The sequence below is a fragment of the Crassostrea angulata genome, chromosome 1, assembly GCF_025612915.1.
Source record: "Crassostrea angulata isolate pt1a10 chromosome 1, ASM2561291v2, whole genome shotgun sequence".
Taxonomy (NCBI): Eukaryota; Metazoa; Mollusca; class Bivalvia; order Ostreida; family Ostreidae; genus Magallana; species Magallana angulata.
In genome coordinates, this window is record NC_069111.1 from 33,399,839 (window position 1) to 33,415,942 (window position 16,104).

At 33.0% G+C, this 16,104-nt stretch overlaps 2 protein-coding genes across 2 annotated transcripts; both read right to left on the bottom strand.

Moving 5' to 3' along the window:
- Positions 1 to 1,766: 1,766 nt before the first annotated feature.
- LOC128162748 (uncharacterized) lies at positions 1,767 to 4,627 on the bottom strand. The gene is made up of 3 exons (XM_052826105.1): positions 4,140 to 4,627; positions 3,179 to 3,334; positions 1,767 to 2,853 (listed from the first exon to the last, which is right to left on the bottom strand). The coding sequence occupies exons 1-3, from the start codon at positions 4,594 to 4,596 to the stop codon at positions 2,654 to 2,656; spliced, it is 813 nt and encodes a 270-aa protein (XP_052682065.1). The 5' UTR covers positions 4,597 to 4,627; the 3' UTR covers positions 1,767 to 2,653.
- Positions 4,628 to 8,241: 3,614 nt separating this feature from the next.
- LOC128189291 (neuronal acetylcholine receptor subunit beta-2-like) lies at positions 8,242 to 14,728 on the bottom strand. The gene is made up of 6 exons (XM_052860844.1): positions 14,605 to 14,728; positions 13,382 to 13,575; positions 12,108 to 12,152; positions 11,485 to 11,609; positions 10,175 to 10,713; positions 8,242 to 10,021 (listed from the first exon to the last, which is right to left on the bottom strand). The coding sequence occupies exons 1-6, from the start codon at positions 14,708 to 14,710 to the stop codon at positions 9,651 to 9,653; spliced, it is 1,380 nt and encodes a 459-aa protein (XP_052716804.1). The 5' UTR covers positions 14,711 to 14,728; the 3' UTR covers positions 8,242 to 9,650.
- Positions 14,729 to 16,104: the final 1,376 nt, after the last annotated feature.

Sequence of the window (16,104 nt, forward strand, 5' to 3'; positions counted from 1 at the left end):
AACCTTGGTGTGTGACAATTTCTATGCCTGTCACCTGTCTGACCGTCTCAAGAAACTTAAAACTACTTTTTCTTTCTTGTCTAAAGAACCATTGGACCACTTTCAGCGAAAATTGGCAACTTTTTTTACTGAAAAAAATGGAGTTAGCATCTGAAGAAATTCTTCTTTCGCTCCAGCAAAAGTACAATTATTTAAGATTCTTATTTGTTGAATTCGTGATCTCAAGACCGATAGGTTGTTTTTGTACAACATAGCAAAACGTACGGAACAGTAGTATGGTACAGTACATTTTCAAGACCTACAACGTTACAATTTGTTACATGATGTGTATACTACCATACAAGTCCGGATACATAGGTAATGTATACTCTGAATTGTTCAAACAGTTACTGAGTATATGGTCCTAGAATGGGATCGGATCAGCGTTAAACAAAGGAGTATATAGGAAAATAGAGTTAGGTTTAAAAAAATAAGAATAAGACAAACAGTCAATAATTTGCTTACAGTATACATGTTTAGCTGTAGAAATAGTAAAAAAAAATAGTCAGTATATTCTGCTATTATTTTTATATGGAATATACATTTACATAAAACATTATTGAGTAAATGTTGATGAGGACAAAAAGGAGGTCTATGAACTATATGTGTACTTATTCGATACAAAAATACGTAGCAAAATGAACTAAATCTAAGTTTTGTGCCTCAATGCAATGGTATTAAAATCAATGCAAACTTTACATTTTAAATTCTTAAAAAGAAAAACGACGGATGTTGTTCTTAGGTAAAATCAATTATCTAGAAAGAAATGTTCTCTAAATTCTTATTTGACATTAATTGCACAAATAGTATTAATCAAAGACAAATCAAGTAAAATTAGTTGCCAATACCTCTGGTTATAAAGACTTAAGAGTAGTCCTCCGGATTTTGAACCTCTGATATTTTTTACAGATGATCTTTTATTATCAGTGACAGCGGAAGCGCTTTAAGAAATGACAATTGTTCGTAAACAAATAAAGTTAATATCTTGATCAAAGATTGAATCGGATTATCTAATAATCTGTTAAAAATGCGTTTTCAATCTAACGTTTGTCATATAGAGGAATGGCAGATAGATAGACGGGATAGGAGTATTTTTGCTCTAAGGTATCGCTATCGAATTATTTTCTGCTCAGCGCGTAAGAAAGCAACATAGCATTAGTTGTAGAACTTTTGAGTAATTGAGTGAATCAAAACCAGTGCCTGGCACTCAAGTATTGGATGTTATTCTAATTGCTCCAGTTCAACTCCTAGTTTCGTCATGGTGGACGAAATAAAATCGATGAGAACTACTTTCCCGCTACTTATCAAAGATTGGTTGCATCGTTAAATTTGATATGAACATGACGCTTTTCACTGATGCTCAGGTGAGCGATAGTGCCCGTGGACATCTTTAAAAAAAATTGTCTAATGTAAAAGCGAAGTATATGAGACTGCAATAAAACAACATAAAGCGTAGAAAGTAAACGTGCGAGAATCTGTACCAATCCTTTTATATGATTCTTTATAAAATTCCATACTCGATAAATCTGGGCTTTTGTTGAAGCAATTTTAACAACATTTCTCTGATAACTAATCTATTTTACCAATAAATGTTATTAGACTTAGCGCAAATGTTATAACATATTAAAATCCATCTCACCCTTTCAACAAATTTGATGCTTTTTGCTAGACAGGGGTTTGTGTTTGTGACAAAACCACCAAAACAGCAATTTTAGATATTTCTTCACTTAAAATTACGTGTGCAGTATACTATGACATCATGAACGACATTTACGAACTTGTTACAGCTTTTAAATAGATAACTATATTTAATGCAGAGTCACTATCAAACAGAATATTAGTACATGATTGTGATATTATTATGAATTCATACTACATTCTGTAATTTGACATGAAATGACATGTAGATCAAGATCATACAAATTATGAAAAGAAAAAATATATGATATGACACACAACATTCTGATTATTAATGTATAATGTGTAAAAATGAACTTTTAACCAATTTGCCATATTAGAAAACATATACCGTATATCCAACATAATATGTATTTCCACTAGTTCATGAGATGAAAATCATTTGCCCTGAAAGACAGTTGGAAAAGTTTAAATGTACATGTATATAAATTCAAAATTACAGAATGTAGTATGAATTCATAATAATATCACATATTGTATTATTGTACTTTTTGGGAAAAAGGTTTACAGGCATTATTTTATATCCCCATTTTAAACAATTTGACATGAAAATTGTGATGTAAAAATTAGTATTTTTTTTGGTGTAGTGGTCTGTTTTAAAGATTTTGATTGTTAGTTTATCAATTGTGAAAGATTGTGATCCTTCATTTCGACAACTCTAATTTCTCGAACGAATGCTAGGGAAGAAGTAGCATTGTGTAAAGTGTACAATTTACGGACAAACAGACAAGCAGTCGCCGGATATCGAGTATCCAAAAAAGTTATAAATGAGCTTACAGCTCAAATGAGCAATAAAGTTTAACTCTGCTATCAGGATTTCCTTCTGTTTGTCTCCTCACTGAAGGACTGCCGCATGCGGCAAACATATTTGCAGAGATATGTATATTTTTCATCTAAAATCGTTGGCACCGTGTTGTCAAAAGAACACAATGTTTAGTCCAAGGAAGAGGACCGTCATTGCTGCCGTCGGCGCCGCGCTGGCACTGAGCCAACATGCCCAGGATATCTTGGAAACTGGCACTTGAAGCTTCCCAAAGTTGTTTGACACCATTGTAATCTCGTCTAATTTCATGTGGTTAGTGGTGAAAATCAGGATACCTACCACAATACTGCTTACTGAAATTGTGAGAAGTAGTTTAAAACCGTGAAGGTATTTCTGGCGGCTAAAACAGCTCAGAGGTCATTGTAAATACATTTCAGTCTCAGATCTAGAACAAAAAAATCTCCCCTTCTAATAAATATAATTGGTATTCAATACCAAATATATATTTCTTTAACTAAGCTTGATTAAATTATGTATAATATGTAAAATGGTAAAAACGTAAAAGAGAAAACAACAGTTGTAATATGTCAATGTTTTGAAATACAACTAAACGTTAAGCCGGTAAGGTGATTTACAATATATTATCTCTGAGATAAAGCGCATCTTGCTATTGCTTACCCGAGATGACACTGGTTAGGAGAGTCATCACATGGGTCAGTAGCATGTCTGCCGCGATGGACAGGAATAGGCACATAAGGATCAGGATCACTGTAAGGAGGGACATTCCTAGGGCCAGGATGCAGAAGCCCCGGGAGCGGCGGATCCAAGTGTACCCTGTCATGCAGAAATTAAGCATGAGCCACACATAAATTATCTAGTATAAACTGAGTTTTCATTTGGGGTTTCATTTTATAGCCGATGCCAATTTTGTGGGATTGGTTTAGAGGGAAAACCCCAATATGTTTTATTAGCAAAGTTAATGAAGCAATATTGGCACAGCAAATGCCAATAAAAATTCTTTTGTAACGATGCTTTTTATTTCATTTAATTAAGTCATTTTGGCTAAATGTATAATTGTGTTGAATTTGACTGTAATTAATTAAAAGTGTAATTTACACAATTTTTGTCTCTAAATTTTCAAAATGTTTTAAGGGAGTTTGTCTCTTCTATGGTTTGCTCTTCTTTTGTTGCTCTTTTGTTTCTAAATGGAGGTATTAAAAACATTTTTCATGTAGGTTTCATAAATAATTGTGTTTTTCTGTCACTTTTAGGATTTAAGCAGTGCAATGTTGTTGTTTTGCTAAAGACGCAAACACAATTACGAAGATTATTGCACAATGCAAATCGAAGGCAAGAATGATGTGTGTAAAAAATACAAAAAATCTGGTCTGTCTACCTAATTTTTGATGTTTTGCAGTTTACCAGTGTCTCACATTAACGCAAATGTAACGATAAAACTTTTTGAAACATTAATTAATGAGAATTGCAAAATTCATTTTACATAAAAAATAGTTGAATAAGATTCCACGTGGAAAAGTTCAAGTAATTTTCATTTAATACTAAAACATTGATGCAAAATACCAATAGATATGGTAAATTCTTCTTAATTTTTTTCTTGATATCAAAAGTCAACCTTTACCTTGCGTTCCAAACGGTTCAAGACAATGTTCCTCTGCCTGGACTTGGGTACACACTTCTGTTTTCCAAAGTCCTACCTTTACCTGCGCTGTGTAAAGCGGTGGTGGTTCATCAACCAATGAACGCAATAGGCTTTGATTTACGCTCTTTTTGGTAAGTAAAGCATACAAGTCATTTAAATCCAGGGAGGATAAATTACGTTCTTGTTGCATTGAATCGTATAAATATATCACATTGGACGCATTGGAGTCCTCCATTTTCACTTCTTCATCTAAATGATTAATTTTTTCGTTGGCGGATAATCCATTAAAGTCAAGAGTGAATTCTATATATTTCCACGAAGGGGTAAAGAGTCCGATCAGGAAGATGGCCAGTGTCATACTGGAAGAAATAAAACTGATGCGAAGAAAAATGGTTGATTCGTAAAACACATGGTTAAACTTGTCCACCATGATCATGTAAACTGTTGTCTTTCTCAACTGCCATAAATACTTATACAGCACAGACACGTGGGAAGTCCGCTCGTTTTAATCGCCGTAATCCTATACCTTTCCTCGACCAATCGATGTTTTCTGCGAGTGAAGTTTGAATTTAACATTTTCACTTCTACTGCAGTTGTAAAATCGACTTACTGAAATGTCATCAATAATATTCACAGGATGAATGACCATCTTTAAGTCCTCCTTAAAGATAGCTTAAAGGTGTTTAAAGGTAGCTTAAAGACGATCTTTAAGCCACCTTTAAGCTACCTTTAAGCTATATGTATTGCTTAAAGGTGGCTTAAAGAAAGCGTAAAGATGGCTTAAAGGCAGCTTAAAGACTATCTTTAAGCCACCTTTAAGCCACCTTTAAGGACAACTTATAGGTCCTTAATGTCCAAACTTCTTTAAGCCACCTTTAAGCCACCTTTAAGCTACCTTTAAGCCACCTTTAAGCCATTAAAAAAAATTTTAATTCAATATTGTGCTTAATTTCCAACAAAATGTATTAACTTTATGAAAGAAAAGGTATTCAAACGGTTTTTGTTCTAGAAAGAAAAATGAAAAAAAAAACACCAAAAAAAAAAAAAAATGGCCGCGGTGAGAATTGAACCCGGGACCCTTAGTTTACTAGCATCACTACACATCCTCTGCGCCACGGCAACTTACATATTTATAAGCGTTTTTATATCCTATATATCAGTGGATATTGAATCACTGTATTGAATGTGTTTACTTGAAAAGATTTTGACAAACCATTCAGTTTGTAACAATCAATTATATCTAATTTATAAATTACATGCAGGCATGTATTTAGAATGAAATACGGAACTTGGTCTTCAGTGAACAAAAATATATTATACCTAAATGGAAACCGTTAGGTTCACTATAGTAGGCTTTCTTAGTTAATAAATTTAAACCGAGTAGATATACGTAATTCGTCTAATTTATAGCTATAAAAATGTAAGAAAGAAAATGAAATCATTTCTTTTATTAAATGCATTGATACTATTAGGGTATTTGTTCAATTTCCCGCAATTTCCCGGTTTTCATGATCGCGGCGCCGTTCCAATATGTTTAAATATTTACATGTAATTGTATGTACATGATTTTTAAACTATCAATTCTATAACAAACAAAATTACCAATTACCGGTGACGTATTTACTGCATGTGGCAATTGCAAATGACTTGTACATACAATTGTATGATGTGCCAGGCCGGGTATATTTGACATATTTACCCTTATACATATATTTAAATAATCAACCCCTATTTATGATCACCAGTACATTAATTAATTAGCCTCAAGATTTTACTCTTACATACATGTATCGTTAATTTGTAGACGTAACATATTTAAAACCCAGAGCTAGGAAATAATACTTTGAAAATGAATTACAAATGTAAATTAACTTTTATTCACTAGACTTATCGTATACTCGTACATACTAAGATTCAACGCCTTTAGAAACCCTGGCGTGCACCTGGGCACACGACACACCTGTTGTGTATATCTTGTATATTCTGTGTTAGTTCCAGGGGTTTTCTTAAGTTGGACAAACAATAGACTTTAATTAGATATACACAAACATGCACCTGGGCACACGACTCAACTGTTGTGTATATCTTGTATATTCTGTGTTAGTTCCAGGGGTTTTCTTAAGTTGGACAAACAATAGACTCTAATTAGATATACACAAACGAACAAAACTATGTCTAGACAAACAAAGCAGTAATATCCTGCCCGATATAACAAAGGCAGTTGAGAGTCTTTTCATCTTTAACATGTATCTAGCAGATCTAGAGTTAGAAATAATGAAAATTGAAAAAAAAAAAATAAAAACCTTAAACCGATTAACAAATTAAATCATGCATTTTTGGTTCATTATCTTTATTTTGTTTAATAACCAGATGAACTGAGAGAGAGAGAGAGAGAGAGAGAGAGAGATTTTTTTCACCGATTAATGAATAATAGGAAATAAACATACTTAAATTAGTTTTATGCACATATTAAGAAACAGAGACTGCGCTCATCCCTACAACAATTTTTAAACCCCCCAAAAATTATAAAGAATTTTATAACGGCAATCTGTGTCCATCGGAGCGGTGCTGATGATAGCGATCTGTGTTTAATGGAGCGACGATTAAAACCGCCTGGAACCCCCCCCCCCTTCCTTGGAAATTATATTATCACTCGGATGACCCCCTCCCATCTCTATAAAAGAGCTTTTGTATTTAATATATGTTTTTATTGTTCAGCTTGATCAATATTGACTTAAAGGCCACTTAAAGACAGTGTAAAGGCAGTGTAAAGAGAGCGTAAATGCCACTTAAAGATGCTTAAAGGTGGCTTAAAGGTAGCTTAAAGAAGTTTGGACATTAAGGACCTATAAGCACTTGCTTAAAGGTGACTTAAAGGCGGCTTAAAGGTTGTATAGCCTTTAAGCTCCTTTAAGTCACCTTTAAGCCACCTTTAAGGACTTGCTTAAAGATGGTTTTTCGCCCTGTGATTTACCACTGAAATGTTAAAATATTAGATTTTATTAATAGGTAGTAATTCGCTTATTATTTCTAACACTGGCTCTTTGATGCTTAAATCATATTCCGAGTGTTAATTATTATACGCAATCAGTTTAAATGCAACAATTATAACTGTGATTGCATAATGATAATTGATTAAAATATGATGCATACAATTTCCCCAATTTATGGGATAATGTACTAGTATTATGAATAATCGTCTTGTCATCACAAAGACATTTTGATGCAACCAATATTTTTTTTCGATTACTTGTAATCGTAATTTAGTCAATTACAGCCAATAATTTCATTGTAATTAAAACTGTCCTTCCGAATACTTTAAAATGCTCTTCACACAAATATTTTTATGAGGATATTTAAATTTTTGGTTTAGTAAAACAAATCGCTCTTGTCTCATTATTCTTTGTTTAGATCGTTTTTATTGATTATGTAATTTTTAGAGATAATTTCTGTAACCTAATTTTAATCAATGTTAAAGTATGTAAGAAATCTCTCTCCATTTGCGTTTGTCAATTGACGTGTCTGAAAAATTCTTCCTATTAAACACATGCTCAGAGACATCAAGGTAATACGAACGTTTATAGGATTTGGAAAATGTTTGTTAATTGGTTTCTAATGTCAAATCTTTACCAGTGGACCGATAATAAGTGACCTACTCGATCCAAGGACCCCTAGCTAAAGCCTCTATTCTGCTCTTGGTATTTTTTCAATGACATGGGAAAATTAGATTTTTTTCATTAACGATTTTTAACAATGGGGGCATATGAGGCATTATGAGTAATCATTTGGTTTTACTCGTTCTCTCGTATTCATCGGAAACATTTCAAAGAAGAGCTCAAATAACCAATAAATTACAAAACATAAAAACAACGAACATATTTGTGTAAAGTACATGTAGTATCCATCTAAATGTATCAGTCTGATTGTATAACAATTGAATAAGACGGCTGCTTTATTTCTGTTCTCCATTTGAATCCTATTGGTATCCGCTATGTTTATCGTTAAATATGTCCCTTATTCCAAATATATTAGGATCCCTTTTAATATAAGATTAAAGATACACACAAACACTTAAAATATCATCTTAACTATGTTCTTTTTAAGTGCATTGAGCTTCTCATGAATATGTACAGTAACACGTGAGTTAATCGAACACGTGTTTGTATTGTTCATGCATGTACAAAATATACTCAAACTGAATGTCGATTAGCCGCCTATCGTGGAAACAAATTAGAACATAACACATCGGGAAAAATCAGAAAGCAATCACAATACAACGAACATGCATGATTATATTGGCATACTTATATATATCTTCTTTTTTCTGCTAATGTTGGAAGAACGTGTTAACTTACGACCATATAATAAGTTCTTCTGTTTGAACTGCTGGTCACATTCATGTATAAATCACGTCAACGAGTTCTTAGCAATAGATATAATAGTAAATGCACGTAGTAGCTTTCAAAAGTCCAACAGCCAAATATTAGGGTAAGATTAGGTCAAAAATGCAATATATACGTAAGATTGTATTGTAGCATGATTCCTCTTACATAGCTGATAGAAGAAAGCATTAGACCTCAGATAAGCAAATTGTATGCTAGTTCATTTCAATATAATTCCGTATAAAAGGGGTTTTCGCCCGTAAAACTTGTTTTTTTCAAAACCACCTTCTTCTAAATGTTTTATATTGAAAAGAAATTCTATAAGTACATGTATTTATCAAAGTGTTTGCACACTATCCTTTTATACATGTTTGTAAGCTGTATATCAAATTTGATGAAAAAAGGGGGAGCGACGGTGCAAAAGTACTCAGCCTAATGTAAGTAATTAATTTATTAAAGTGACTTATGTATCAGATACAAAAGTACAAATTATATTACAACATTGGACTTACGGTATGTGTCATTGATTATTTTAACACATAAAAGGTTGAATTGTATTGTGTGAATGCTTTAATTAAGAATGAATTGAGCACTTTGTTACAATTACAAAGTATAATACTTTGAATTGTTATCATAATTTATGCATTGCCTAAACTCACTAGTATTTAAGCAGATATCTTAAAAAAATGTGTATTATCTTAGGGATCATTCTTTTATGGGGTGATCATTACAGTATGTCATGTGATAGAATAAGTGACAAAAAATGACATATACTGTTAGGGTATAAATTGGGGTTTGCATGATAAAAATAAATTAAACATGTTAATAATTTTAATTGTACGAACAATTCCTGAAGATCAATGTGATTATAAGTATAAAGAGATTACATTTTTTCTTTTTTATTTTAGTATTTTTATTTTATATTTTAGTTTAAGATTATTACGGTGGGCACATGATCAAATTATGATGCACAAAGTCTGTGAAGGAAAAGTTAACTTCATGGAAATAAAGATATATCTTCCATGATTTTTTTTCTACAAATGAACTGAGTTTTGTGATGAGGATGCCATCGATCCATATACATGTAATTGTAGGTTTACACAAATGACTAAGAAGACTTTTCTTCGATTGAATAAAAATGGATAAGCAAAAGTATCAGAAAGACAGCAGTGGTGATGGTAATAATAACAATGTACACAACAAAAAAGATTTTATCCAGTATTTTCGAGTATTCGCGGTAAGAAATGACGTTCATCTCAGAGTCGTAATCTGGCGGAAATTCTTCAATGCGCATTCTCCGGTGGTCGCCATAGTATGTCACGTGGTTTTTGTCTGCGACGCGTTTACTCTTGAAACAACAACAGATCGAGTTAATGCATCCGGTTACTTTCTTCTCTCCTTGGGCATAAGCATTCAGAATACAACTGACGATGGTCACTGATATGGTACTATATGCCAGGGTTAAACAGAGATAGACGGCTAGAAAGAAAAATAACAGTTTCCATTACATATACAAGAAAATATAGGAAATGTAACGAAATAATTGAAATAGGGTTTTATATAAAAAGTTGTCCGGTTTTTATTATTCAATTTAGTTCGGATGAATTGCTAGTTTGTTTTATGAGTACTCACATAAATAACAAATGTTCTTTGAGGTACTGGGGATGTTGTCAGAAATAAGGGAAAGGTACACAGCGTAAGCCAGCAGCACCGTTAAACAGTACCCCATCTTCTCTCCGGACTCTGGCGGTAGCTTGTAAACCATCGGTATTAGAAACGCCATCAGTATCATAGGAAATATCGTGTTTATTATATGAAACTCTGGCTTCCTTCTCAAAGTCAGGGTAAATGTTAGACTAGAGTACGACTCCCCACCACGTGATCTGTCGCTGGACTTAACCCCGGTCGCTGAGTACAAATCCCACTCGCCATTTTCGTTGTAGAAGCTGGTGTCGAATGTTTTCTGGTTATCGAGCTGCAGTTGGATCTCGCCCTGTGTGTACCCCCATGTACTGATTTTGATAGAGCACGTCTGGGTGTCCAATGGGTAGTACGTGATGTCGGACTCACAGACAACTTTGTAAATACCCGTGGGATTCCAGTGGATTCTCCCGTCCCAAGTGATCCTCATTGGAATCTTAGAGTCGCTAATCACGGATATGTCTTCAACTCTGTCAACATAAAGGAATGGGACTTTATGGAAATCATCTTCACACATTATCAAAATTTGGTCCCCTTCGCTCCCAATAAAAAGTTTGATATCTGTTGATATACATGTAGCGTGGGTCTTTTCCCCTTTGTTTTATTTATACATGAATAAGATGATGAATAAATCGCCAAAAATTAAAACTGAACAAACTTGATTTTGGTTTTGAGATAAGAAAAATGTTGTGTTTTTTTTAACTGATGAAAAAAGATGTAATTTTGTTTCAATATTACTTGTCATAATTGTATGAATACTAGTATATAGACATCGATTAAGAAATAATTGCAATGTCCTTTTTTCAATATGAGGACCTCTAGCTGCGTCCTAATAACCATCCTTTTAAATTCGCTTCTAATGAGCAAAGAACCTGCCAGTTCTAACAGTGCTGTGTTCCTCCTTTTTATCGACTTCTGGGATCGATGCAGTCACTCTCAAACTGTATCGTGCAATCTATTGTAATGACTTATAGCTATATTGATCCTTGTATCAAATTACTTGCTTACCGAATCCAATAATATTTGCAGCCATTACCCCATAAACAAAAATTATACTATAAAAAAACTAAAAAGTAAAAGAAATGGAAAGAAAACATAGTAAACAGCTTACACCGGTCACATCGTTATGAACTGCAATAACCCTGTCCGCACATATTAAACCATTCATCTGTAAACCTTTGTTTAATGCTCATACATTTAGGTTGCTCGGGTGTTCTGTATACAAACATGTGTATACTTACGAGTTCTCCACTATTATGGCTGGTGTCCACACATGCTCCTCTGTACTGAAAAGAAAGTTGATGCTGCTGTAATCTTGAGATGTGGACGTGGTGTCTTTCCAAGATAGGCGGTCATCCCTCCAATTCTATAATACGTGGAGAGTACAGATATTAATAACTATACAAATACCCGCAAACAGTGGGAAAAGGTGTTTCTCCGAATTAGTCGGTAATCCCATCAATTCTATAAAGTATATACTAGTAAAAGATAGGAAAAAACATTCAATTCCCCTCCCCACAAAAAATTATTAATTTCACCAATTTCGGAGGTATCATAGTATGCAAGACATTATATAGCCTATTGTATTTTTATAAAGGGAATTTAATCGTGTCCATGTCTATTTCAACACAATTTTCGAGCTCGATATTAGAGACGGAGACGATCGCTTTTTGTTAAATCTGCATTTCAATACGGTCATATTTCCTCAATAGGATTTTTATATCTAACAAACAAAATCAAAAGGATGAACTTAAATACAACTTGCTACATAACACATGTATACCATTTGATATGGGCCAATAAAGCTTGTTGCATTGTGGATTTTGATGTGCACAAAAAGAGGCTAAAAAGGCCCATTACTTACAACTGATAGGTATCCAGATATTGAGAGGACTTGGTCCTTGATATTCTGTAAAAGATTTGTTTTGATTAATAGTATGTCAGTTACCAGTATTAGACCAACACAAATTTCCAATATGTTTTATGCGCAATGGAGATGTCCAGTTGAAACCACCACTGTAGGGTTGAGTTTATCATAGAGTGATCTACATACCATTACACACAAATACCAAAACAGCTATTGTAAAAGCAGCTGGACAAACATGTACATGTATAATATTTTGTGAAAGGGTTGCTTCGGTATTTTGGTTGAATTCATAGTTCAACAAGCAATAGCATATACACTTATATAATAATACATTATAATATTATTTTTATATATTTAATCATTTTTAATAATTCAATGATATAAGTAAAAAAAATACTGCTCTTTCTATAAGAGATACAACTATTCGAGGAAAATGATTATAAAACAAAAAAGTTTTGAGAAATATATAAATAGTGCCTGTTTGGGAGGGTAACTGTTGAAATTGACACCCTGAGAAAAAAAATTATGAGAAAGTACATGTAAAAGATTCATTTTAAAATTCAATATTAGAATAATAAGCCAAAAATAGAACTCACATGTAGTAAAACTGAATTTACTTCATGAAGACAGCGATTTAAATGCTAAAAACTATTTTTAAAAAAGTATCTTTTAATCTTTATGATAACTCTATGTCTTCATCAATTTTATCCGAAATTCATAGCCGACCTGTATGAATCATTCTTATAGTGGAGCTAAATCACTTCTTCATTATTCATTCTTTATTTCCCTCCTAAGAGGATTATGAAGTAATATAAATGTGGTCAAAAGTTCACAGAAATAGTGTAATGTACAAGTCAAAGTAAACAATGAAGAGGATATAGAGAGAGATGGATATACGCACACAAAAGGATGTTGGAAAGGATGTGAGCAGAATTCAAATTATTCATTAGTCTATAACTGCCTATAGTTGATCAGCTTGCTTATACTAAAATATCAAAATTTTTATACCAATGTTGTTCATTTTTAGCAAATTATGTGAATGATAAATACCGGTATTTTGAATAATAAAACTTTTCACATATTTATATCAGTGCTCTCTACAATATATTTTTACAAACTTATTTATACTTTATCAAGAACAAACAATTTTAGATAACAAACATCATTTACACAATTAGATGTTTACTTCGTTTCAATGAGCTAAAAATGACAACTCAAATCATGCAATACATTTTTGCTAATTCATCAATGTCTTCTCAACCTACGCTTACCAATTCGTTCACTGTTAGCAAAGTCAGTGACAATCGTACGTCCACCTTTTTGTCTGGGCGCTGGAGGGTGGAGTAGTTGGTGCCATCAAACAGCTCGGCCCGGAGGGCGGTCTCCAGGGCCCGGGAGTAGATAGGTGGGGTAGGGGGCGGGAGGCTCTGGGGTAATGCATGATCCCACCAGGATACAAACAGTGCTGAAGAAACAAATCAAAGTTTTTGTATATGCTAGTATACTGGCAAATGAACTTCCTTTTTTCTAAATAATGTATTTTAAGTATCTTCCTTTAGACTTTTAAACTCATAGAACATGCAAGCTTATTCTTATTCAGTTTGATAATTATCATTGGAAGGTGCTTTACTTTTCTTTCCTTTACGACCAATCCCTTTTAAATGTATCCAAATTGCTCATTTAGGTTTGTTTGTTGAGGTGCTTTTATTTTAAATGAATAAACTGCTGCCTGAGGGAAAATGTGCTTCGTCAAGCAGGGATCGGTGCTCGTTTTGTAAATATCAACATGTAAAACCCCTTGGTATAAATCAACCACTATTGTTAAGCTTCTACATGTATATAAGTCTCAAAACAAATTTCATTTTCCTTAATATACAATTATTTATCTTCCCGCTGTTTGGCAACAGTTTGATGGAGAAATAACAACCCTTATTCATTACATATGAATATTCACTCAATGTTTGTGTGTAGAAGTTTTCTTGTAAAGGGTCTCCCCTCTCTCACTGTCATTTACATGTATACTTACAATGTAAAGGTACTATTAATTACCTCGGTAGTTTTCATTAAGTAGCGGAATGAACGAAATTGACCACACAGCTTTTGACAAGGCAGTTAGTATGGACTGGGAGCAATACTTACTGGTTAGTAATCAACATGACCGGCAAATGAATCTATTATAATTGCGACTTACATGTTCCTGGTGTAACCCAATACGATATATCATTATTTGGGAGTAAAACTCCAAGGTATTCTGTATTTGATTTGCCATACTTAATCTGGGGATTACTTACATTTTCTGTACAATATATAGTTATGCATGAATCATATGATACGTTTTTCTCGTTTTAATAAAAAAAAAAAACCTCTGAGATGTGACAGTAATTTCACGGTTTTAAACTCCCCTCAATTTTCTTACACTCGTTTACGTGAAATAGTAATAATTATATATTCATAATACAATAAAAACTATTTGACCCATATTTAAGAAACTTACCCAGCGTATAGAGACCAACCTTGTATGGCATCGTCGACGTGATGACTGGATCTTCGGGGTGAAATCGCGACGGTCCCAGGGAGCAGTCTACCGTGAAGACATTCATTCTATTTTCTTCTTTTTTTTTAATTGTTATGATTGATGGAAGTGATTTCCAAGTCCCATGGGTCACACCACTCGCCCGATTATTTTGAATAAAAGTTTTAAAAAAAACAACTTAATGCACCATCACAGTGGATTTTATTTCTTTTGTTCGCAAATTACACATGCAGAGGTTATAATTCTCACAAACTATTAATCTTTTTTATAAAACTTTGTGAAATTTATACATATGCCTTTCATGTCCTAGTCATCAATAAGTCGTTGATTTTATTTTCATTCCCAGATAACTCTGAATCTTTCATCCAGTTTATTTAATGCCATTACTTGTTACTTCGATAGATTTTCTGATTAAAGTTAATTGTGATCGTGAGTCAGTCTGTAATTCGGAGACCGTTCAATTTCCCACTGTATTTCTCTGACTCTAAATGTGTTGTAATATAAATCAATGTTAGTCAAACGTTTAATTATTGAATGTTTAGCAAAGAACATTAACGTAAACAAATGAAACTTTAAAGAAATATATAATTGATTGAAGGAAAGTGCTATCAAGATCTTATCACCGATTTGAAATAACCTGAACATAATCGTGACAATTTGTTTCTTGAGAAAAAAACTGTTTCTTGTTTATTCACTGTCGTGTATCCGCGCCGGTAGTGACATGTTTGGATAACGTGAAAATGGCGTATCCATTGCAAAAACAATAAGTGTTGTGTCCTTTTTTCTATCGACAACGAGGTAAATACTAATTAAAATATCGTAATAGTCGTTCATATTTTTCTGAAGGTGTTGCAGTTGAAAAGAGTGTGCGTTATTTTAGTTCATCGTTAATAAAAACGACTTATTTGTAGAAAAATCAATCGATAACGTGTCATTTTAACGCTAAAACCAAGAACTATTTCTAGATTACGTAGATAATATAACACATACTAAAAATCTGAAGCAGCCAAAATTAATTTAAAACATTACATTAACCAAATAAAATCAAACCGATGTTTTTTTTAATACATTAATATGTATAAAAATACCAATAACTTCATGCACCTGCTAAAGAAGTAGTACGGTTTGGATAAATAAATTATTCCGGTTTGGATGCTAAAATATAAATTGTGCAAATGGTACGGTTTGAATAATTTAAAGTTATAGCATTTTTGATATTTTAGACATAAAGGGAGCAGTTTGCATTTTATCGGTGTGCAACCGAAGATACATCTTTTTAAAAAATAGTGGGTCATTCAATTACACAGCATGCAAAAGATGTATTTAAAGTCAGGTGAAAAGAACTTAATATACAGAAGATGTATTTTTCTTTCCTGTCCGACATTTTTATAAACGTGATGAAGCCAAAATACTTCCACATGTTCAAAGGGAATGAAAACTGGATTACTAAGTTCATTTCTT